Below are 23,177 nucleotides of genomic sequence, written 5' to 3' on the forward strand. Positions count from 1 at the left end.
AGCTTTGTAAGGTGGGTTTTCTACATAATGCAACTTGGAACTATTGTGCTGTTTGCTTTGGAGTCAGGTACCCACTCAACACATTCTGTGCTCAGGTTCTGCTCTGTGTGGATTTCTGCTCTCCCAGCTGCTACATCCAGAATTTGCTCCTACAAACAGAAATAAATGGCAGTTTGTATATTCCCTCTTGGTGATGGTGGAAAGTTGGGAAAGTACTAACTATGGCTGGGTTCATTAACTTAATGCATGTGTGTATAATGGTACAGTTAAGCCACTGCAATGGAAGTTTATATTCAACAGCACATACTTACTTTAAAAAAAAGTCTTTATTTTCAAAAATTGTTAGGTTTTAAACCCTTAGATTACTTCATTTAAGAGCAGTATACTATCACATTTGCTTAGCTGTATGATCTTCTGATGAAAAAATAGCAGAAATTAACTTAAAGGATTTTGGTATGAGTAGAATCTTGCACAGCTCCATGCAAATACAGTGCCAGAAACTTCTTGAATGTGTCAGGTCGATAGCCATATATTCCAGGAGGAAACTGTGGAGAAGAGACTTGGATATTCAGTTTGTAGTGAACTGATACTTAGCCAAGTAATAGTCTTTTATTTTACTCGAAAACAACTTGAAATATGGCAGTCTATCTGAAACAAGCCTTCTTTGACAGGCAAGTGGGTTTGAGTGTATTTCCATTGGCATTACACTGATGGGTGGGGAATTTACCTAATGAGATTGAAGAGTCTTCCTAGTCTAAGGGGAGCTGATAGTAATATTCTCTCCATTTACTTTATATTGAAGCTGACTGTTGCATGCAAACATACATTTCCTTAGTTACTTCACTGGAGAATAACTTTTCAATAAGCACAATGAAATTGTACATCTATGTAAGAGGTCTCCATTTTAGCAAGTTTAATATAAATTGCAATGCAGCTGAATACATAGATGGATATATATAAACAAACAAAACAAACAGACTGATAGTTATTCTCTATTAATTCAGTGTACCAAAGTTTTATCAGAACTAAACAGCCTATTGTCCTATCTATATCAATACCATCTGTACAAGCGCCCAAGGCTCAAAATATATGTAAAGGGGCAGGATTTCCACTATATAATTCTGGTGAGTAAACTAGTTCTCTCAAGCTTGTTAACTTACCTTGACAACTCTCTTCCTGATTCCTGGAAGATACCGGATGTAGTCATACATATACTGATCAGAATCAATCCAAACAAGGTTTTTAACACCAGCGCTAGAAGCCAAGTCTGTTGTATTTAACTGGAACACCATGAACTGGAAAATACGACCCTCTGTACCAATGCTTTGTACTACTACCGGGTGTTCTAAAACTTTGGGATCATCCTGGGTGGAGGTGGAGGAAGAGTTACAACAGACACTGGATGAGAAGATGCAGAATCAGCAATCATTTGGTTTAAAGCCAGGACTTTAACAAATGTGTTATCTTGCCCAGAAAGTTACTCTATTCAAACAGGTTTTGAATATAGATTTTGCATTTAAATTAGGGCTGTTAATTCACACAATTAACAAAAAGATTAATTGCGATTAATTGCAGTTTCATTGTTAAACAATAGAATACCAATTGAAATTTATTAAATATTTTGGATGCTTTTCTACATTTTCAAATATATTGATTCCCATTACAACACAGAATACAAAGTGTACACTGCTCACTTTATATTTTTGATTACAAGTATTTGCACTGTAAAAATAGTATTTTTCAATTCACTTCATACAAGTACTGCAGTGCAATCTCTATCATGAAAGTGCAATTTAAAGGTAGATTTGTTACATAACTGCACTCAAAAACAATGCAAAACTTTAGAGCATACAAATCCATTCAGTCCTACTTCTCATTCAGACAATCACTAAAACAAACAAGTTTGCTTACATTTACAGGAGATAATGCTGCCCCCACTTCTTATTTATGGGACCTTTGTAGCCAGCATTGCAAAGTATTTACGTGCCAGATATGCTAAACATTCGTATGCCCTTTCATACTTCGGCCACCATTCTAGACGACATGCTTCCATGCTGATGATGCTTGTTAAACAAATAATGGGTTAAATTTGTGACTCAACTCCTTGAGGGAGAATTGTTTGTCTCCAGCTCTATTTTACCTGCATTCTGCCATAGGTTTCGTGTCATAGCAGTCTTGGATGATGACTCAGCACATGTTCATTTTAAGAACGCTTTTGCTGCAGATTTGACAAAACGTAAAGAAGGTACCAATGTGAGATTTCTAAAGCTAGCTACAGCACTCGACCCATGGTTTAAGAATCTGAAGTGCCTTCCAAAATCTGAGAGGGATGAGGTGTGGAGCATGCTTTCAGAAGTCTTAAAAGAGCAACACTCTGATGCGGAAACTACAGACCCCGAACCACCAAAAAAGAAAATCAGCCCTCTGCTGGTGGCATCTGACTCAGATGATGAAAATGAACATGCGTCGATCCGCACTGCTTTGGATTGTTATCAAGCAGAACACATCATCAGCATGGACGCATGTCCTCTGGAATGGTGGTTAAAGCCATATGGGACATATGAATCTTTAGCGGATCTGGCATCTAAAGATCTTGAAACGCTGGCTACAACAGTGCCATGAGAACACCTGTTCTCACTTTCAGGTGACATTGTGAACAAGAAGCAGGAAGCATTATCTCCTGCAAATGTAAACAAACTTGTTTGTCTGAGCAATTGGCTGAACAAGAAATCAGGACAGTGTGGACTTGTAGGCTCTAAAGTTTTAATATTTTTGAATGCAGTTTTTTTTGTACATAATTCTACATTTGTAAGTTCAACTTTCACGGTAAAGAGAGATTGCACTATCGTACTTGTATTAGGTGAATTGAAATATAGTATTTCATTTACAAATATTTGCACTTTAAAAAGCAATCAGAAATATAAAGTGAGCACTGTACACTTTGTATTCTGTTGTAACTGAAATCAATATTTGAAAATGTAGAAAACACCTAAAAATATTTAAATAAATGGTATTCTATTGTTTAATAGTGTGATTAATTGCAATGAATTTTTTTAATCATGCATTCAATCACGATTAATTTTTTTAATCGCTTGACAGCCCTAATTTTAATTAAATATCATTCAAATGGCAATGGAATATAGATGTAAACTGAACTACATGGCTGTTCTAGTTTTTCATTTCAGTTACACACAAGACAGTTGCTTCACTGATTTCTACCCATTGCCAGTCTACTCTTAACCTTCATTAACACATTAAAATAATTGCTATTGGTATAATAAGGTGTTACTCTGAATTGGCAAACATCTTAATCAAAACATGTCTATAAAGGTTACCTATAAATCCCTGGCCTACAAAATCACTAGATATCAATGCAGATTTCAAAATATTGCAATGTCAGACTTAATAGAATTCACAGGCTCTCACCTCTAGGTCATCAGTTCAAATTCAATCCAGGTCAACAGTGACTAAGTCATTGCCATCGAGTGGCCTCTGATTCTCACTCCCGTTTCAAAGGGAGAGGTGTCCACATCACAAAAAGTCCACTGTGGTTGGCATCCTTCTTGGAACTTTCAGCTACAATGCTAAGGACTGAACTACCCACTCCCACCTAGTGTTCATTCTTCTAGGTCAGGATTGTGGCACAAGGATGGGATGGCATAGGAAAGCTTGAACCACAAACTCTGTGCTATATTTGTCTGAATTAAAACTCAGCAACAGATACCTCCTCTCTCCACAGTTAAGATAAAGTGCAGGTAGTAAGTAAGTATTTCAACAATCTACCTTCAAGTCTGTGAGCTCCAATTTTGTACACTTGAAAGCAAAACTCTCTTTGCTGCTGGCTTGCAATTTATTCATCTCCAACCACCCCGGTTGTACTGCACCTTTAGATAATACCATTACAACAGCCTCCATGAACAATGACTTCTACTATAGAAGTAGTAAGGTATGACAGTCATTTTAATACGTACCCCATACAGAATCTTGGCCTTTGCCAGTGCATTGCCAAAAGCAAACATGAGCATTTTAGCCCGGAGTTGTTCTGGTCTAAATCGGACTGGACGAACGTTGGCTGATTCCACAAAGTACAGAGTGTGAGGATGAGGGTAGGGATAACCCTCTCTAAAACCTGGGTTATAGGTAACCATGAGATACAAAAAAACAGTTTAATACAAAGTTAGTCTTTTACTCTCTTCAGTAATTATTAAATTTGTATTAACACAGGTTAGACTTACTGCTGTGAAGAACATGTAAGATACCCTATAGCAGCACTAGCCAATTGGCTAATCCATTCTCAACTGTACACCATCTAACCTCAGCACATGAAACATTTAAGGGAAGTTAAAGATTTTAGTGCTGTCCACTAGTACATAAATATTCAAGCTAATGTTTAAGTGCTACGTAACTTTTACCTGTATAATTTCGTTCTTCATATACATTAACTTCCTGAAGATCAATTGTAGGAGAGATGGGATGGAAGGTCTCTAGAATGTGGTTTTCAGTAGCCAGAATCTCATCCTTGGAGGCTATTGGCAATAATGGATTAATGGCATTCAAAAGTATTCCATTCATGCCACGAACCTGAAGAATAGATGATTCTGTAAAAAGAGATTATATTGCATGCACACATTAAACAAAGACTCACTAAACATTCATACTTAATTTAGAATAAATCTACCACACTATTAGATTTATTCTTCTATTGCTATAGTTTTACTGTAATATGTATTCTAAGGAAAAGATGCCCTAGGTTTCATTTGCTAATGTTTAATACTCTATGGAAAAATGAAGCCATAGGCTGACCCCTGCAGAGTCAACCATGAAGTGTCACAATAGTATTACTGCAAAAATACTGATTTATTTTGCAAGGCACCTCTCTTTTCCCTCCTCCTCCCGCCCACGATTGTTAAGTAGCAGCCCAACTGGAGACAACATTTTACACAGAATACAAAAATAACACTTCTATTTATTTAGTTCACTAGCTACTGATCCCATGTAAGTGTGGCTTGAAAGATTGTACAGATTTCATGCACATACTGTAGTAAACAAATGATCAGTTCTTTAGGATTCTATCAGGATTACAAGTAAAGAGAAAGAGAGAAGTGTTTTCTACAAAAAAAAAAAAAAAAAAGAAAGAAGTTACTAACCTCTCTCCCATGTAGCCGCCACTTTGTAGTCTCTAGCCAACATTCTTTTAGCGAGGGAAGGATACTTGCTAGCCATTGTCCTACACAAATGTAACAAGTCTTCCAAGAGTACAGGGCTTTAGAATGAGACAAGGATTAGTAGGATAGGATACAAAAATGACTTTGAAAGTTATGAAATATGTAACGTTTCCAAATGGTTAATGCAGATTTGTTTAATACTTCAATCCATCTGACATACCAATCATGTTCCAAGTTGGCAATGATAATGTTTACTTTCAATTATTAAAACAATTGACATCTGTATTAGCTAGGATGTGATCCAAAATAGAACTAAGTTTGTACAAACCCACAGACTGTTACACACTTTGACATAAGATGAAAACAAGTTTTGAATATACTCACAAGTACAATTGTAAACAAGTGAGTGCTGGCAACCAGATACAAACTAAATTCACCTCAGTAACATTAAACAGTAAATATAATGTTCTGCTGGTAATATAGTTTTAAAAAAACCTGATACTTTTAACGGGCTGTTTGAAGCAGAGCTGCCCTGAAAAGGCTGCAGTATAAGTAAAGATTTCTTTAACTTTTGAGGACTTACCAATAACTCTCTCTCTTGGGAATAAGTTCAGTGGTATTCCAGACACGTGCATGAGAAACTGCATTTTGTACTCGCTCATCCTGATTCTCTAGTTGGTTGGCTGGTTCATCAATAATACTAAGTACTTTTGGAGGTAAGCCTTCCATTAGCTTGGTCTTTGTTAGCCAGAGTGCTTGCCTTACTCCTTGGAGTCAAATCAAAATATATTTATTGAAGATATTCAGCAGTGTTACCTATGCCATAAATGGGTTAATATAAAAATGGTCTTTTACTTATTGAATCTTAAGCACTTATGCTACCACTAATATAGAATACTTCTCAGCATGACCAAGTTATCAGGAACATTAATTTTATGTAGTCTGACCACTTTCATTTATGTACAACATCGAAAAAAGTATGCATGCCTCATTAGCACCATAAGTTACACCATGCAATATTTATTGAAAGAGGTTAGTTTATAAGTGTTTTTCCCTACTCATTTTTTAATTCTAGTATATATTGGCTTATGAATTACAAGGAAACAAGATATGAGGGACTACGTATAGCACAGCAGAGAATGGGGTAAAAACATTTCTTTGCATATTATACTTAATGTTAAACATAAATGGGATCTTGCATTCTGCTGCATGCATAGTTCATCTGAAATTAAGTGCTGGTATACCAAAGAGAAAGAGAGCCTGTACCCCTTGCCAAAGTTTTAGCTTTCTGTTTAAATTATCATAGTAGCTGGGGCCCCAACAAAAGTCAGAGCCCCACTGTACACAGCCCTGTACCTTAAGGGGACATAGTTCCTAACCTGCAGCCCTTACAGACTAATCCAGTATTTTTGTTGGTCCACACTCCTGAGAAAGTCGGTGCTAGACTACTATGCGCACCACTATTCTTGTATACAAGTGAGCGGCGGGGGGGAAGAACGCAGCAGAGCCCACACCCCACCACAAGTCAGGTTACAGCCACTCCAGCCAATGCAAAATGCCTTCTTGATATGAGCTGTTTTAGGTCAACAAGCAGCCTCCACCTGAGTTATAGGTAGGGCCCTACCAAATTCACGGTCCATTTTGGTCAACTTCATGGTCATAGGAGTTTTTAAATTATAAATGTCATGATTTCAGCTATTTAAATCTGAAATTTCAATGTTACAACTGTAGGGGTAGTAACCCAAAAAGGAGTTATGGAGGGGAGGTGGGTTGCAAAGTTACTGGAGGAAGTGTTGTGGTACTGCTACCCTTACTTCTGCACTGCTGGTGACAGTGCTGCCTTCAGAGCTTGAAGAGCAGAAGTTGTTTGCTGAGAGCCCAGCTCTAAAGGCAGACCGGCTGCCAGCAGCAATAAGGATGGCATAGTATGGTATTCCCACCCTTACCTGGGAGCTGCTGCTGGTGTGGTGCTGCCTTCAGAGCTGAGCACCTGGCCAACAGCCACCACTCTCCAGCCGCTCAGCACAGAAGTAAGGGTGGCAATACAGTGATTCCCCCCCCAAAAAAACCCCCACACTTGTGATCTCCCTGCAACTCCCTTTTGGGTCAGAACCTCCTATTTGAGTAATGATGGTCTTCTCTCTGAAATTCGTATAGGGTAAAAGCACACAGAACCCCAGATTTCACAGTGTGTGATGTGTTTTTCATTGTCCTGAATTTGGTAGGGTCCTAATTATAGGCTAGGTCTGGCAGCTAGTTGTTGCATATTATTGTAATTGTCCCTTGACTGCTACTCCTGCTCTCTCAGGCAGGCTCCTCTACACCCCTCCTCCCAATCTAAGGTATGTATATGACCCCATCACTTGTAGCATCTGAGCACCTCACAACCTCATGTATTTACAATAGCGCGATGGGGGCGGGCAGGGCAGCGGCTGTTATCCCCAGCTACGGCAGCGGCTGTTATCCCCAGCTACGGCAGCGGCAGTGAGGCACAGAGCTGCAGTAACTTGCCCAAAGTGACCCAGGACAGCAGTGCCAGCTCAGGGAACTGACCCTGGCTCTCCCGAGGCTGGTGTTTCACCTCACCCCCACCCTGCTGCCTGCCCAGGCAGGGCTGGGCGCTGCTGCCCGCTCCCAGCCCCCGGAGGCCTGGCTCACCCACCCACCCTCCACCTCTCCCCCGCGCCCGCTACCTTCCAGCATCTTGGTTCGCTGGTGGCACACGTAGCAGACGCGCTCCTTGTAGAGGGGCATCGCCTCGTAGCGCGGCCCCGGGGAGTGCCGGGGGTCGTGCCAGCCCCGCTCCCAGCGCGGGTGGCGGGGCCGGGCCAGCCAGGGCACGAAGTGCTGCTTGCCCGCGTAGGTGACCTGCTCCAGCCCGGGGATCTGCTCCTGCACCGGCCGCTTGTCCTGCCAGCTGCGGGGCAGCGGGGCCCCCGGGGGCGGCCCGCGGGTGGTCCAAGGCGTGCGGGGCAGCGGCCTGTCCGGGGCCTGCACAGTCTTGCCGCGGTGCGGCCCACGCGGGCCCCACGCCCGCAGCGCCCCGGCCGCCGGCCTCACAGGCCACCACAACCCCGCCATGCTCGGCTCCCGTCAGGGACTCCGGCCCTGGCCCTCCTCGGCCCAGCCACCCGGAAGAGTCACCGACTGGGGGCCGCCATTTTCCCTAGCGCGGGGCACACCGGGTACGCAGCGCGCTCGCTCGCTATCCCGGCGACTGGCGGCTCCGCCGGCCAATGACGCCTGCGTGAGCCCTGTCTGTTCCCGCCCTCCCGGCGAAAGGGGGCGCGGCGCCAGTCGGGCTCTGGGGGGCGTCGAATGGCGGGGGCGTGGCCTAGGGCACGCGGCCGTTGGTAGGTCGCGAGCCGGAGGATGGCTCAGGGGCAGGGTGAGGAGCCGGGCCTGAGCGGCGGGCGGGATCCCGGTCGGTCCCCGAGCTACCCCCGCGTCCGGCCCAGCCGGGCCCCTGGCCTCCGGGGGCCCCCAGCGTCCTCCGCCAGCCACGGCCCGTGGGCGCCAGCGGCCGCTGCCGCAGCCTCTGGGGGGACCTGGTGCGTGGGGGGCTGGGCAGAGGCGCCCCGCGCCCTGGGGTGCCCACCCCACCTGGGCTATAGAGAGTCCTGACCGGAGCGGGGCCGGGCCCTGCCCCGCCAGCTGCGGAGTCAGCAGGGTTGACAACTTTCTAATCCCACGAACCCGCACACCCCTGCCCCGCTCGCCCCGTCCCCCGTCGCTCGCCCCGTCCCCCGTCGCTCGCCCACCCGCGCTCCCCTTCACCGGGCAGGGGGCTTCGGCTGGGGATGCAGGCTCTGGGGTGGGGCTGGGGATTTGGGGTGCAGGGGGCTCTGGGCTGGGGGTTGGGGTGAGGTGGGGGCGTGAGGGCTCCGGCTGGGGCCAGGGATGGGGGGTTTGGGGTGCAGGAGGGGGCTCTGGGCTGGGGCCGAGGGGTTCAGAGTGTGGGAGGGGGCTATGAGTGGGGCAGGGGGTGTGGGCTGGTATAGGAGGGGGCAGAAGGTGGGGGTGCAGGCTCTAGCTGAGGGGGTGGGCTCTGGGGTTGGGCTGGGAATGAGGAGTTTGGGGTTCAGGAGGCAACTCAGGGCTGGGAGTTGGGGTGCAGGGTGCGGGCTCTGGGAGGGTGTTTGAGTGTGGGTGTGGGATGGGGCTCAAGCCTGGGGTAGGGAGTGGGGGTTGTGGACCTTATTAGGGAGTTTGGATGCAGGAAGGGGTTCTGACCTGGGGTTGGGGTGTGGGAGCGGTTTGGGGTGTGGGCCATGGCCATGCAGCTCTTACCTCGGGTGGCTCCCAGAAGTGGCCGGCATGTCCAGCTCCTGGACAGAGGGGCTAGGGGGCTTTGCGCACTGCCTGCTCCTGCAGGCACTGCCCCCACAGCTCCTGTGGGCCGCAGCTCTCAGCCAGTGGGAACTGCGGAGCCAGCTCTCGGGGCAGGGGCCAGTGGCCGCCCCTGTGCCTAGGAGCCAGACATGCCGGCCACTTCCGGGAGCTGTACGAAGCCAGGTCAGGCAGGGAGACTACATTAGCCACACTGTGCTGCTCACCAGACTTTTAACGGCTCGGTCAGCAGTGCTGACCGAAGCCGCGTGTGTTCTGGTCAAAAACTGGACACCTGTCAACCCTAGCTGAGGGGCCCATTTTCAAGCCTGTCTCTGCCATGGCACAGGCTGGAACTGTCCATCCATGAATGCAGAGTTTCTCCCATAATCCTGTGACTCCGGGAGCTGGGGCTTCAAGAGAGCTGCCCTGCAATCTGCCCTGACTCTGGGTCCCACCAACTGGGATGATTAGCTGCCACCTCCCATAGCTACAGAGAGCAGCAGGCTCCCAGTCTCGCCTTTGCCTGGTAGCATGATGGAGTTGCATGGCTGGGCTGGACTGCAGGGAGAAGATGGATTTATCATACTACAGCCATACCTGAATCACAGAGCTGAGGGGCATATTGAACGCCCTCCCCAAACACTGCTCCTGTGTTGTACAGGCCCCTTTTGCCTACTCTCAGTCCAGATTGGAAACTCACCAAAGCAGAGACCTGCCTTCCCTAATGTCTTAGGCTCTTTTCCATCAGAAAGATAGGGGCATAGTACCTGCTCATGCTGAGCACCCATGACTCCTATTGACTTTGCTAGGGGTGATGGATGCTCAGCGTGTTGCTCCCTCCAGCTAGACTGCTAAAATCAGTGGCCGCTTTTCAAAATACTGGCCTTAGTGTTCCATTTCTCCATCAGTAAAATGAGAATAATAATATGTTTGTCACAAGTGTGAAGATAAGTTTTAATGCTCATAAAGCACCATGAAAATGGTTATAGGTGTTAAGTATTCTTCAATGCTGCCACTTGTGGTTTTATAATTTTCCTCATGTTTGAATGATAGAGCCTTTAATAATATCTAGCTCTTATCAAACACTCTTTAACAGTATATGCCAAAGCACTGAGAATAATACCAAGTTTAGCAGTACATTAAAAAGTTATGATGTTCCACAGAGGTCAGTTTTGGGACTTCTGTTGATAGGACATGATCTAGGACTGTCTAATATAAGGATATTTGGATGGGGAGTTAAAGATAATTCTACCAGTCCTTGCCCTCACCTACTTATTCGATCTCTAACCCTGTAGCAACTCTCTTGCTCACCAAAATGGCCCTTCACTCGACTGATTTCACTAACCATTGCTCCCTGTCAAGTTCCTCTCTCTAACCACCACCTATATTTCTCCAGCATCGCTTATCTTCCAGCCTCCCAGAGGTTGGACCTCTCTATTAAAAGCTGGGGCAGCTGCAGGCCACATTTTAGAATGTTACTTTTCATGTTGAATACAGCACTTTAATAAAGAAAATAAAGGAGGGGATTTAGAGAAAGATGCAAGATAAAGATGGGACCAGAGCACACCCTGTATTTATCTTTAATGTAGGCCCACAGAGATAATAAATTTTAGGTCACAATGCTCCTCTTTGGTTACTGAAGCTGAGTCTAGGATTTAAAAAATATAGCAATTTATATGAATACTGAGAACATCCACAGTTAAATTCTTTTTTCTGTCTAATGTGTACACAATACAGACAATTATTCTGCTGGGCATAAACCGGTCACCAAACTGATAAGGGGTTTCTTACACCTTCCTCTGTATCGTCTGGTATTGGCCACAGTCACTGACAGGATACTAGACTTTGTAGGGCATTGGTCATATGCAGTATAACAATTCTGTGTTAAAGTAGAGGATTGCAGCCACTAAATGAAGATGGAGCGTTGCTTGTATCAAGTTAGCTGATGTGTCTTCAGCTAGATAAAGTTTGGATGCCTTCTGAATTAAATCTTCAACATATTGAGATGGATGTCTCTAAAGCAGCAGATAGCTAGCACCAGATTCATGTGTGCCTCTTCCTTAAAACAAGTAGCCCTGTGAATGATGCTTGGGTTGTGTTTTGTAGGTAATGAGTGAAAGTGAGGATGACTGGCTCTCTCTTATGCCTACTGAACCCTTGCCATCTCAGTGCTGTGGCAGTGGCTGCAAACCGTGTGTCTATGATGTGTATCAGAAGGAGCTAGCCCAGTGGGAAGAAGCCAAAGCAAAGAAAGACAGAAGCCTCCTGAGCAAACAGAAGGAGGAGGTAGGGACTTTAAAGGCCTTTTTCATAGCATCCAGTCAGTCAGTACTTTTATCACATTTGTGTTTGTAAGCGTTTGATAGCTGTTTGATAGCTGAGGGTGGGGTGATCTATAATGGTCTTTTACTAGAAGAATGTAGACTTCCCCCACAATATCTGCTGTAATGAAAGTTCCGAAACTCTCTGGATTTCATTATGTACCTCATTAAAGTACAGTTTCTGGTACCACTGCAGCAAGCTCACATCACATGAAGGTGATACAATAAGGATAAAGCTTGTTTGTGCAGGAGAACTTTCTTTGGGGCCAGTCTGAGACTGTGGAATGAACTCACCCAGAAAATTAAGGGCCATCATAAACTTCACCATCTTCCACTCCAAGCGCAAGGCGCATTTCTTTGATCTTGCTGTCGCTAACATAAATACATAGCAACATGTAAAGTCCTCTAAAATCCTACCAAACCAAGACACCTTCCTGCACATACGTCTTCCTTTGGGGAGAGGATGAGAGAACAAACAATGCATGACAGGTGTTACGCACATTTTTAATGCACTAGTGAAAGTGTTCAGATATTACAGTGATGTGCCCTGTGTAGAATAGAATAGGTGATGATTCCACAGCATGAGGCAATAAGTTTTTAGGGAAAAAGGCAGAGTGTTGGCATCTCTTCTACCATGATAGCATTCACTGTTCACCTTGGACAACTTTTATTTTACTTCATTTTCAAGTTCATATATTGAGGATAAAAAATTAATATTTGACATAGCATTCAATTATTTGACTCTTCAAAACATAGTTTTATTCCTGTCAAATGCCCTTTCAGATATATCCAACCATGCTGGTAAAGCTGGAGGTTTCTACTAACATAATCAGCAGTGAAATAATTAACGGTGTTGGTTTTTAAAATGGTCATCACTGGAGTTCAGCGCTAAGTCCCCATTAGGATTTTAAGCTCTCTTAGAGCCGTTTCTACTGAACTCTCTCTGCACAGTCAGAAAGACAGCATTGCACTGAGTCATGTTTAGAAGGTTTTCTTCCTGGTCGTAGGATCGGAAATCTAACTTTTTTTTAAAATGACATCTTAGATTTTGAAAACAACACTGCAAAAAACAAACCAGCAGAGAGACCCTTAAATCTGTGCTTTTCCCTCGAGTTTTCAAGGCACATTTTTCTGGGGTCCTAAGTTTCACCAGCTCTAAATTCACACACAAGGTTTTTTAAAAATAAAAGTGCAATAAAGGATGCTGTCCACCCCAGTAATGCTTATTGTTGTTCTTGCAGAGTAGTAATTCAGAATTAAATCCAGATACATTTACTGCATTCAAGATAAGCTCTGTGGAACAGCTAACAGAGGACACCTGCCAGTATACATTTCAGCTGCCAGGAAATAGCAGCCTGGGATTGAGTTTAGGACAACATATTGTGTTAAGGTACTGTCCCTGTCTCTAATTAAACAGGCTACGTTACATGACTTAACATGCAGTTTGTCAATATACAAAGATTTCATACCAAGTAAATCAGCATTTCTGTGCTTCTGTAATGATACAGTTGAAAGAACTCATGAGTTTAAGTTTGTTAATTTTATGGTGAAAGCCACTCCATAGCTTCATTTTTACCCAACATTAGCTTTGTGTTGGTGGTGGGGAAAGAGAACTAAGGGTGGCTAAGGAGAGCAATTAACAGAAGGAAAAAGAGAAAAAGTAGTCGTTTCAGCAGATGATTTATATCCATGTAGCAGCATGAAGACAAACTACTAAATCAGGAGTTCAGTGTTAGGCCCTGTAACTTGGGGTGGCTAAGCACAGTGCAATATTGTATCCAAAGTCTGTGTGCTTTGTGGCTGATTGCCAGCTGAGGTCAGGAAAAACATTTGCTCCCCTGGCATAGTATTTGCCAAAAAGGGGCCACATGGGAGGAGCTGTCATCTGTACTAGTTTCTCATGGTGACCACTGTCAGATACAGAAGAAGGTCAGACTGTAGGCACCATTGATATGTATCAGTTATTATATATTTACTGGATGCTGTACAAACAGTGAAAAACAGCCCCTAGCCCAAACAGCATACAATCCAAATTTACCAATATAGCATTCCTCACGATACTGCACATTCATCTGCTCCACACAAAATGTCTGTTACTCTCCTTTGCCGGATTTGTCTGGGGAAGCTGCATGTGCGACATAGGTGGTGCCATTGCCTAGAGAATTGGAGGAATACTAGGGAGTGTCATAAAGGGTCTGCAGAGAAATCTGAGGTTATTTCAGTCCCTGGATGTGTAGCTAATTGAGGGAACATCTGTCTCAGCAAAGGATGACCCATGGGGAGGAAAGACTGCTGTTTGTTTCAGACAATAGCCTTTGCTCATTGCTCCAAAGAATATAAATCAGTGATTCCAGTAATGGTTTCCTGTACCATCTTTTTTTCTTCTCAGAGGGATGGTGAATGGTTTGGAGGTTCAGAGAGCTTATACTCCAGTTAGCCCTGTAAACGCTGAAGGATACTTTGAAGTTTTAATAAAAGTAAGTAGTCTATATTAGATAAGATTGTAAACAATTTGGGACTCTGTTGGCAATTGTGCTTTGCTGATAAGAGTGGTCATTTCACGTACACAAAACTGAAAGAGAAAAGGTGTCTTGTAAATAAATCCACGATATGCATCTGAGGAAGTGAGCTGTAGCTCACGAAAGCTTATGCTCTAATAAATTGGTTAGTCTCTAAGGTGCCACAAGTACTCCTTTTCTTTTTGTAAATAAATGATTTACAACATATTCCCTATTAAGTGATCCTTACAAAATCAAGGCCAGAGTTTTGCAATTGACTATGGTGGGAATAGGATCAGGGCTTAGTTCTAAATCCTGTCCATTCAATCCCTGGGGGAATGATGCCCCTCTGGTCCTGTTTCACCCCTAAAGTCTGTCATGTGAGTGCAGCGTCAATGCCAATGGAGGATTTTGAAAGTTTGTGATACAGCAGGAAATGAACCCAGCTCTCCTACATCCCTGGTCAATGCCTTTATCACAAGATGAACCTTCAGCAATTAGGCTTCTTGAGGGGTTGTTTGCTTTAAGGACACTTTTCAGGGAAACTGAAATTTTCCTGCAAAATGTGTAGAACCATAAAGCATCTGTTTTGTGGTCTTCACATTTAGAAACTGATACTGAGACCTGTTTGGAGTGAAATCCTGGCTCTATTGAAGCTAATGGCAAAGTTCCAATTGACTTAAACAGGGCTGGGATTTCACCCCTCGACTTAGGTGGAAGTTTTGCCTGAATAAGACTGTAGGACCAGAGTCAGCGAAAATAATTATTTTGTGAAGGAAATCAAAATCAGTTCCATCTTTCTCGTCAAATTTACATATCTCTGCTAATTTCTGGGGGGGGAGGATGAATTTTACTCCACGTGTAAAATTCTGAGAGCTACAGCTTCCAGGCAGATTAGAGTACAACCTCTGCCTGTCTCCCAGGAGTTTATACTTTTGAGGATTTATTATTCATTTGTATGATAGAACGTAGTCCTTTAGAAATGTGTGTAGCTTTGATAAAAGACATTTATGGGTGGGTTATTTCACTATTGTGGCAATCGGGGAAAAGTGCTACATTTGAGGTGCATTAATAGGATACATTTATAGGTTGACTGTGAAATTTCATGTATACGTGCTTATTACACAGGTTTTGCGTTTCAATAATAATAGTAATGATTGTAATAATACCTTTCCTTTATATAAAACCTTTCATCCCAAAGGGAACTATAGTGATTCTCTGGCAGTAATAAAAGACCTGCAACACCTCCTCAGAAAGTACCCATTTTTATAACTTGCTGTGTAGGTTGTAGTATATTTCACACTATTCAGGCAATTTTGGGAAGTACTATATTATTATTACTGTGCAATCCAAGTACAGTTCAAACCCCTCTGTTTCTTATTGTTACACTATCACGTTTATGATATTACAGTTTAGAGTGAGGGAGTTGCTATTTACCATGCATAACCCTCTGTAACAGGGTCAGCCACCTTCTGAGCACTCCCCTTGTGGCCTAGGGTTACTCTGTTTCCCCTTCTTCGGGGCCCCTTAAGAACTGCACAGTCCACAGTACTTAAAACAGTCCCCTTCTGGGATCCAATTTATTCAGTCCTCAGAAACACATTGCCCTCCAGGCCCCAACCCCCATTCAATATCTCTCTCCCCTTCAGTAGAAAGTCCCCATTCCTCTTTTCCAGAGCTGGGTCCTAATTTAACAATCACTCCCGTGCTTTACTTGGCTGGAGTTCATCCTCCTGGCTCTGAGTTCTCATGTTCCCTGCAAGAACCTTTCCTCACTCTCTACCACAGCTTCCTGCTGCCCCTTATAGGGGAATCAGCTGTCTTTCTCAGGGCCCACAGCACAGGTGGGCTGGAGCAGTTCCTTCAGTAATCAGAGTTGGCTAGCCCTAGGCCTCTAGTCCTTAAGTGCCAAGCCATACTTTTACACCCTTCTGTAAGTAGTTTTATAATGTTACAGTTTCTTTTGGTGTAAAACTGAGTGTAGAAGTTTTCACCCCAGGAGATATTTTTTCTTTTTGTTTACAAAAATTAATTATAAACCAGTTCAGACATTTCTCATTTAGATTGAGAGGGGATATTTGGGTGTGGAGAGTGTTTCAGTTCCAAATGCTTTTCCCCCAGTGCTGTAGGGAACAGGAAGTAAATGCTAATTTGCTACTGCCTTATACCTTGTGTTGCCATTTATGCTTGTGGCAGGTGAGTGTAAGATGCTTACCATACAAACCGTTCTAATCTGATAACATTTTCCACCCACTGTGCATAGGTGTTAAATGACTACCCAAGATGCAAGCCCCATTGAATGTAAAATGTCTCTGATAGTATCTTACAGCATGGATGCCACTAGGGATAGTAACAGGACTAACTGGATGATCCCATGGTTTTAGCGTTTCCCTTTGTGTCCTCCTCTATTGCAGGCAAGCTCTGACTCCTGTCAGTAACAAAATAACAGTGTTTTCACAGTGGTTTTGTACCCGTTAGGAAAAAGAGCAGTTTTTGTGAATGCCTTTTTTAGTGAGGTCCATGTCAATATTTTTGTAAAATCTCAGAGCATCCTTTCACATTCAGATGATCTGTACTAAAAATACCCATTTTAACATTTCAGATGGGAAACCTGACTCTGGTTCAGTAGTTACTTGCTGTGCCATTGTAGCATCTGGGAGATCTGAAACAAAGTATACAATATGTGGTGTTCATTTGAATATCAATACCCAGAATGCACTTCCAGCTCCCAGTCATTTAATAACCATGTTACGTGGCTGTGTTCTGAGCTCTGGAGAACACAGGAAAGCTTGCTGTGCTTTTGACTGTGAGGAGTTCTTCTTTGTGTGCTTTGTAAATGAGAGTTCTGATAGGCTTTCGTAGCTTCAGAAAGCGTAGGCTTCATAAGTGTGTATTGTGTTTACATTATATTCAAGCTGGATTTAATCCAGTATCATTTCAGTTAAATGACTTTGCTACTGTTACAAGTTTATATTATTTTGCAAATAGAACAGTCATTTTTTAAACCCCTGAAATGTTTCCCCCCCTTTTGTTTAAACAGAGATAATTTTGTAATTAACTTTAAGCTGGGAAACTTTCCAGCAAAGTATAATTATTCTTTCCTTTTGTGTGATTTTTTTAAATAGTGCTATGAGGCTGGGCTAATGTCACAATATGTAAAATCCTGGATTGAAGGAGACACAGTCTTTTGGCGAGGGCCATTTGGAGGCTTCCCATATAGCCCTAATCAGGTTAGTTATATAAAAAATACAGAATGGCTCAGCACATGGCAGCTCACTTTGTGTAATGTACCAAAGGGAGATTGTCAATTAGATTACTATTTTGATTATTTGAAGGATTTACACATTTACTGTACAGTGCTACAGCATTTGAAGTTGATTGGAGTAAATGAATCTTGTTAGAATGCAAAATATGTAAGGAGGAGGGAGATTATAAAACACTAGCAAGGGTTGCTGACCATCCTTTTTATTAGTGTTGAAACGAAGAAACCTGGTCAGAGTTATCACCAAAAATTAGTGCAAATTTGTTTTGCATCACTTTGAACTACATTGATGTTTCAAGACCAAGTTTGACCAGAGCAGAGGTGTCAAACTCCTGGTCCCAGGGCCAGATCTCAAGCATTTGATATATTTATGCGGCCCATGACGTATCATCAGATTATGCAGACTTCAGTGAGGTGTGCAGTTTTATGTCCATGATGCTGCAAATAGTGATCCCATGTATGGATGCCAAACCCCCAGCAAAAATGACTATATCAAATTTTGGAGAGATTTCCCACAAACATAGGGACTGTTACTTAATCCCCACCTTTTTGATGAGATGTAGAATTGTGGCTCTGGTTGTTAGAGATCCCATGGCACTTGCAACGTAGGAGTGTGAAAACCCCAGGGATCTGGCCAAATTCCAGGTAGAGCAATTAGATTCTGCCTCCTGAAATCCCCCCTGCTGTTTCAGTTGGGAAAGTTATTCTTCACTTCTCCTTCAGAACTCGTGGATCAAGTTTATGCTGGATTGCCAGAGGTGACTGCATCCTAACAGAGGGTGAATCATCCCTGTAAATACAGCTCATAAAACACATTCTGACCCTTGGGTGAAAGTCACCATAGAAGCTCAAACTGTTTGTTATTATTTGTATTATTTATGAATAATGATAATAGATGGAAAATATTTTATGAGTTCTGCTAACACCTGAAAATAAAATTCCCTTTTATTTTTGCATTCAGAGCTATTTGTTACCAAAATACAACAAAACTTATCTTACTTTAAAAGTGGATATAGCTCAGCAATTTAAATAGGTCATTCACAATAAACTGGACAGTCAAAATATATCGCAAAATAGTCCCAAAACACTATCTCTGTACCCTGCTTCTAGCCTGCTCAGCTAATTTACCAATTCATAAATTAGAATAGGTTTTGCAAACTGTACCACGGGGAACCAGCCTTACTGGTACCCTAGGCATCTATAGGACCTGGTTTGAGCGGTGCTAAGCACCCCTGGCTCCCACTGATAGCAGTTCCAAAGAATTAGTATACTGTATAAATCAGTGGCCTGTATAAAAGGAAGCTGAAAGTTTCATAGCACTTAGGATAGATTTGTTCATAAAAGATCGGATCCAATTTCCACTGAAGTCAATAGGAGTTGGAGTGGGCCCTTTAGTTTGCAAATCTATTCTCAGTCTAATGGAGCTTTGGGCTTTGATTTCCACAGGCCACTAACTTTTCTGTTGGGATACAGCTCAGATGTCCTCAATCCAGCTCTTGAATGAGAGTGATTCATTTGGCTGTGAGCACTTCATCTGATTTTGTATGGATTCGTAGGATTTGCCATTATCAGATCTGACCTGGTAGTTCATCCAGTCCGATATCCAGTTCCTAGCCATGGCTAAAGGGGGCAGGCCACCAGACTGGGAATCCGGAGACCAGGGTTCTCGTGACATGCTGTGCGAACTCGGGCAAGTAGCTGAGGTCCTTCAGCTCTTCTGAAAATCAAGCCCTCCTCATGCCTGAACTTCCTAATCTATAAATTGGGGATTATAATGCTCACCCATCTTTTGTATGTGCTTTGAGCTCTGTGGATAAAAAGTGGTAAGTATTACTATTATTTGTTTGGAATGTCCACTGCTGCTGAGGAAGGTAGAGAACTTCCATAATGCACCAAACAGTTGTACAGAGAAGGAAAGAGTTCCTTCCTGCAGCGGTCCAAACCACAATCTACAACATGTGATCTGAGTGCTTTCATCTTTATCTCAGGGCATGTCTACAATGGAAATATAAACCACTGCTGATAAGGGGTATTGGCAAGGGGTGCAGCTGAACTGAGGCTCAACATGTTTTAGCTGAAATCAAGGTTAAAACTCAGGGGTATGTTCATATCCAAGAAAAAATCGTTTTCATTTGATTTTTTTTTTAAATCCTGAAAATGTTTCTGTTGAGCTTGGGTTTTGTAAAATCTTGCCTTTGAAAAAACTAAATTTTGTGCGTAAATGTACCTGACACAGTCCCCCATGAGAGAACATATCTGATATTATAGGCCTGCTATCGCACCCTTTCAGAGGAATGGAGTAATCTAATAGGTTTTTCCATTTCCAATTACTATAATCCAATCAAAATCCTCCACTTAATTTCTAGTATGGAGAACTTCTTATGCTTGCCTCTGGTACTGGCATAGCACCAATGCTCCCCATCCTCCAGTACATAACAGAAAATGAAGATGATGAAACCTTTATAACCCTGGTTGGTTGCTTCCAGACTTTTGAAAATATTTACTTGAAACCTCTTCTCCAAGATCAGTCTCGATACTGGAACGTCAGAACATGTTACGTCCTTAGCCAGGTAACATTCTGATATATATACACTCATCCCTGGGTTCTCTGTGGTGAACAACTCTCTGCCTTCTCTGCTTTTGCCTCAGTGTTATCTAAGTTGATTGCTTACCAGTGGACAAGGCCATGTGTTGATCCAGTAGCATCTGTCCGATAACATGTTCTTAAATCCTGTTCATACTAACTAGCAGACTTTCAACTGTATCACTCATTAGTTGACCTGTCTTCACAAAGGTTCTGTTAGGAAGCTCCCATTGCCCTGTGTCCACCATGGAATATTTTCCCCCTCCAAATTGATCATTGCTGCATCTGAAAAATTGTATTTATAAAACTCTCAGCTCCCTGTGAAACTCACAATAAACAAACTGCACCCACAGGATCTTCTTTTTTCAGCACCCATGCATTGATTTGTTAGCTCCTTTCATTCGCTGCTCACATTCATTAGCTAGTTTCAGTCATCACAAATGTTCACTGCTAGCTTGGTGTCTCACCTTACAGCATGTATCCACCCAGCTATTCATCAACTCATCTCACGCTGGAGTCCTCTGATGAAGCCAATGTCACGTTTATGTGTAAAAATGTTGGGGCCACATACTTAAAGTTGCTAACTATACCAAATTCATGGACAAGAGCCTACCTCTAAAGTAGCCTTCATTTTTAGGGGCGCAGCTCATTTAGTCTCAAATTTATGTACATTCCACACAAATCTGGTGTTCCCTCACTTTTATTGTTGAAAATTATTAACATCAGAAATAAAGATTCATTGCATTCAGATTGTAGAAAGTTGTTTATGCTAACAGTGTGAATCACACAGCATTTTAAGTTTCCTGCATGTATAATTTTTTGTGTCCCTCATTGTGGAACTTTGGGTCCCACATTTAGCCAGTTTGGGCAATGGGGAGTAGAACTTATGACCTTCTGCTCCTAAAAACCTTTTTGCAGGGCAGCCACCAAAGAATAAGATGGTCACAAACGTTGAGGAGGTCTTGAAATTCCATCCTGTACAGGACAGTGGTGCCTGTTTGACACTAATCAATACATGGCAGTCCATACTTTTTTTTCTCTTATCTTGTCTCATTGTGATTTCCTCTCATAAGAGGTTTGTTCTAAACACCAAGTTGTTCAGCTTCCTTTTCATAATTCTATCTGTCTACTTATCAATCAGTTTTATATGGTTGCCCATCATGGTAGTATGTGAGCACCTTTCACATAAAATCAATAACAATAGCAAAGGCCCTAGTGGACTTCATGGAATATCTGGCATTTCTCCCTTTTCAGGGTCAAAACTCTGCTTGGGGTAGGGTTTTATTTTTGCAGAGGGGGGCTAGGGGGTTGGGAATAGAGGGAGGTTTTCATATTGTGAGTGTCACTTCTGATGGGAAGGCTGACTCAAAGAGGAATGTTTTGCAACATTTCCTAAAAATGGTCAGATTCTGGATTTGCCTGATCTCCTCTGAAAGATTGTTCCACAGCCAGATCCCCTTGACAGAGAATGCTTTGTTCCCAGCTCACACTTGATTCATCCTGGGCTTTGTGATTTGCATTGTCCTGGAAAAGCACAGCTGTGGCAGTGGTTCATTTACATCAATTATTGACCTGGAAGAAACCACCTTGATGCATTCCTGAAGGGTAAACTTTCAGATGAAACACTGTCAAGGGAGGTCGGATGTTTGGTCTAAGCATTAACTCTTTAAAGTATTAATCATCCTTTTTTTCTAAAATAACTTGATACAGTGTAAACTTTTTGCTTTTCCAGGAATCTTCCCTGGAAAAACTTCCTTGGAGCTATCAAGAAAACACACACACTGGCCGTATAACTGAGAACTTGATTAAGAAAATGATAAATTCCTGTAGAAGAAAGCCATTTGTGCTGATTTGTGGCTCAGTAGCATTTAATGAAGATATGACTAGATGTTTGAAAGCCATAGGACTCAAAGAGGATTCCTATTTTGTATTTTAGCAGTGTGTTCCAGACCTGCTTCCTCTGAAAAGAAGTGCAGACCAAGCATGCACCTGTTTGCTGTTTCCTATGCAAACATCAATTTGAACTTGTCCTTTGACCAGTTTGGGTTTCTCGTGCATATATTTTCATATGTTTTTGTATAAAATATTTTATACAGTGTCTTTAATATAATTCTTAATATATTATTTTAGAAATCCCTACAGGCTAGCTGACAAACCATACTTGCTACAATAACTTGGCACAGCCAGGAAAGAGAAGAATGATAGTGGAAGCAGTAACTCAGAGTTTCATGAAAGAGACATTTAACATTACTTTTACCTCATTTTTTTGTGTCATCACTTTCATTTTGTAATTAAAAAGTAGAAGGTAAGTAACTCTGCTCCGATCTGTGCATCATTGTCATGGCACTAACACCCTGAAAGCCATTTGGGTCTATCATGTCACTGTGCACTATTGGGAACTCTTAATCCAGAGGTTATTGCCATAAGGGACATTAAGTGTATGTCTACACTGCACAAAAGACCAGGCTTTGATGCAGGTTTGAACCTGAGCCCATTCCAAATCAGTCAGATTCAAGTCAGCAAGCAATCAGGACACAGGTCCTAGGACCTTCCTAGGGCGGTGGGTCAGAGCCTGACTCCTGTTGTGACTCAAGTCCAAGCCCTCTCATTTTGCAGTGTGAACATAGGTCAAACCGAAGGTCTGTGTAGTGTAATAGTATGGATGCGTTAACACAGCTATGAGACCTGGATCCAGCAATTGTAAACCCAGGTTTACAAAGCAGTGTGGATGCTCAAACACGGGCTTGGAAACACTGAGTCCACGAGCCTGGGTCCCGGAGACCCAGGTTTACAATGCAGTTAGACATACTCTAGTACTTCTGGTCACTGTGCATTTATGGAGCCTTGCCTCATGATGTATTGATGCACTGGTATGGGTTTGCACTGTATACCCAAAAAATGTAAAATCCTTTATCATTTGTGTACAACACTTCACATGGAGAATAAAAATGTATCCTAAAAATCTATTTGAGAAAGTGTGTGCATGATGTTCTAGCTGCTGTTAAACCTCAGTTT

At 42.7% G+C, this 23,177-nt stretch overlaps 2 protein-coding genes across 5 annotated transcripts; one reads left to right on the forward strand and one right to left on the reverse strand.

Annotated features, from left to right (window-relative positions):
- Positions 1-307: 307 nt before the first annotated feature.
- MRPL37 (mitochondrial ribosomal protein L37) lies at positions 308-8,359 on the reverse strand. The gene is made up of 7 exons (XM_084637190.1): positions 7,859-8,359; positions 5,749-5,932; positions 5,148-5,263; positions 4,413-4,598; positions 3,972-4,129; positions 1,161-1,364; positions 308-545 (listed from the first exon to the last, which is right to left on the reverse strand). The coding sequence occupies exons 1-7, from the start codon at positions 8,244-8,246 to the stop codon at positions 441-443; spliced, it is 1,341 nt and encodes a 446-aa protein (XP_084493316.1). The 5' UTR covers positions 8,247-8,359; the 3' UTR covers positions 308-440.
- A 90-nt stretch (positions 8,360-8,449) lies between these two features.
- Positions 8,450-23,126, forward strand: CYB5RL (cytochrome b5 reductase like). 4 transcript variants are annotated; one of them, XM_084637192.1, is made up of 7 exons: positions 8,450-8,518; positions 11,604-11,783; positions 13,060-13,208; positions 14,208-14,295; positions 17,442-17,546; positions 19,945-20,148; positions 21,895-23,126. In XM_084637192.1, exons 2-7 carry the CDS (start codon positions 11,607-11,609, stop codon positions 22,096-22,098), a joined length of 927 nt encoding a protein of 308 aa, XP_084493318.1. In that variant the 5' UTR covers positions 8,450-8,518; positions 11,604-11,606; the 3' UTR covers positions 22,099-23,126. The 4 variants fall into 4 exon arrangements, with proteins under 4 accessions (XP_084493318.1, XP_084493317.1, XP_084493320.1 ...); XM_084637191.1 differs by having other exon boundaries at positions 8,482-8,553; XM_084637194.1 differs by having other exon boundaries at positions 8,482-8,553; positions 20,065-20,148.
- Positions 23,127-23,177: the final 51 nt, after the last annotated feature.

Source organism: Lepidochelys olivacea, assembly GCF_965140295.1.
Source record: "Lepidochelys olivacea isolate rLepOli2 genome assembly, chromosome: 8".
Lineage (NCBI taxonomy): Eukaryota > Metazoa > Chordata > Testudines > Cheloniidae > Lepidochelys > Lepidochelys olivacea.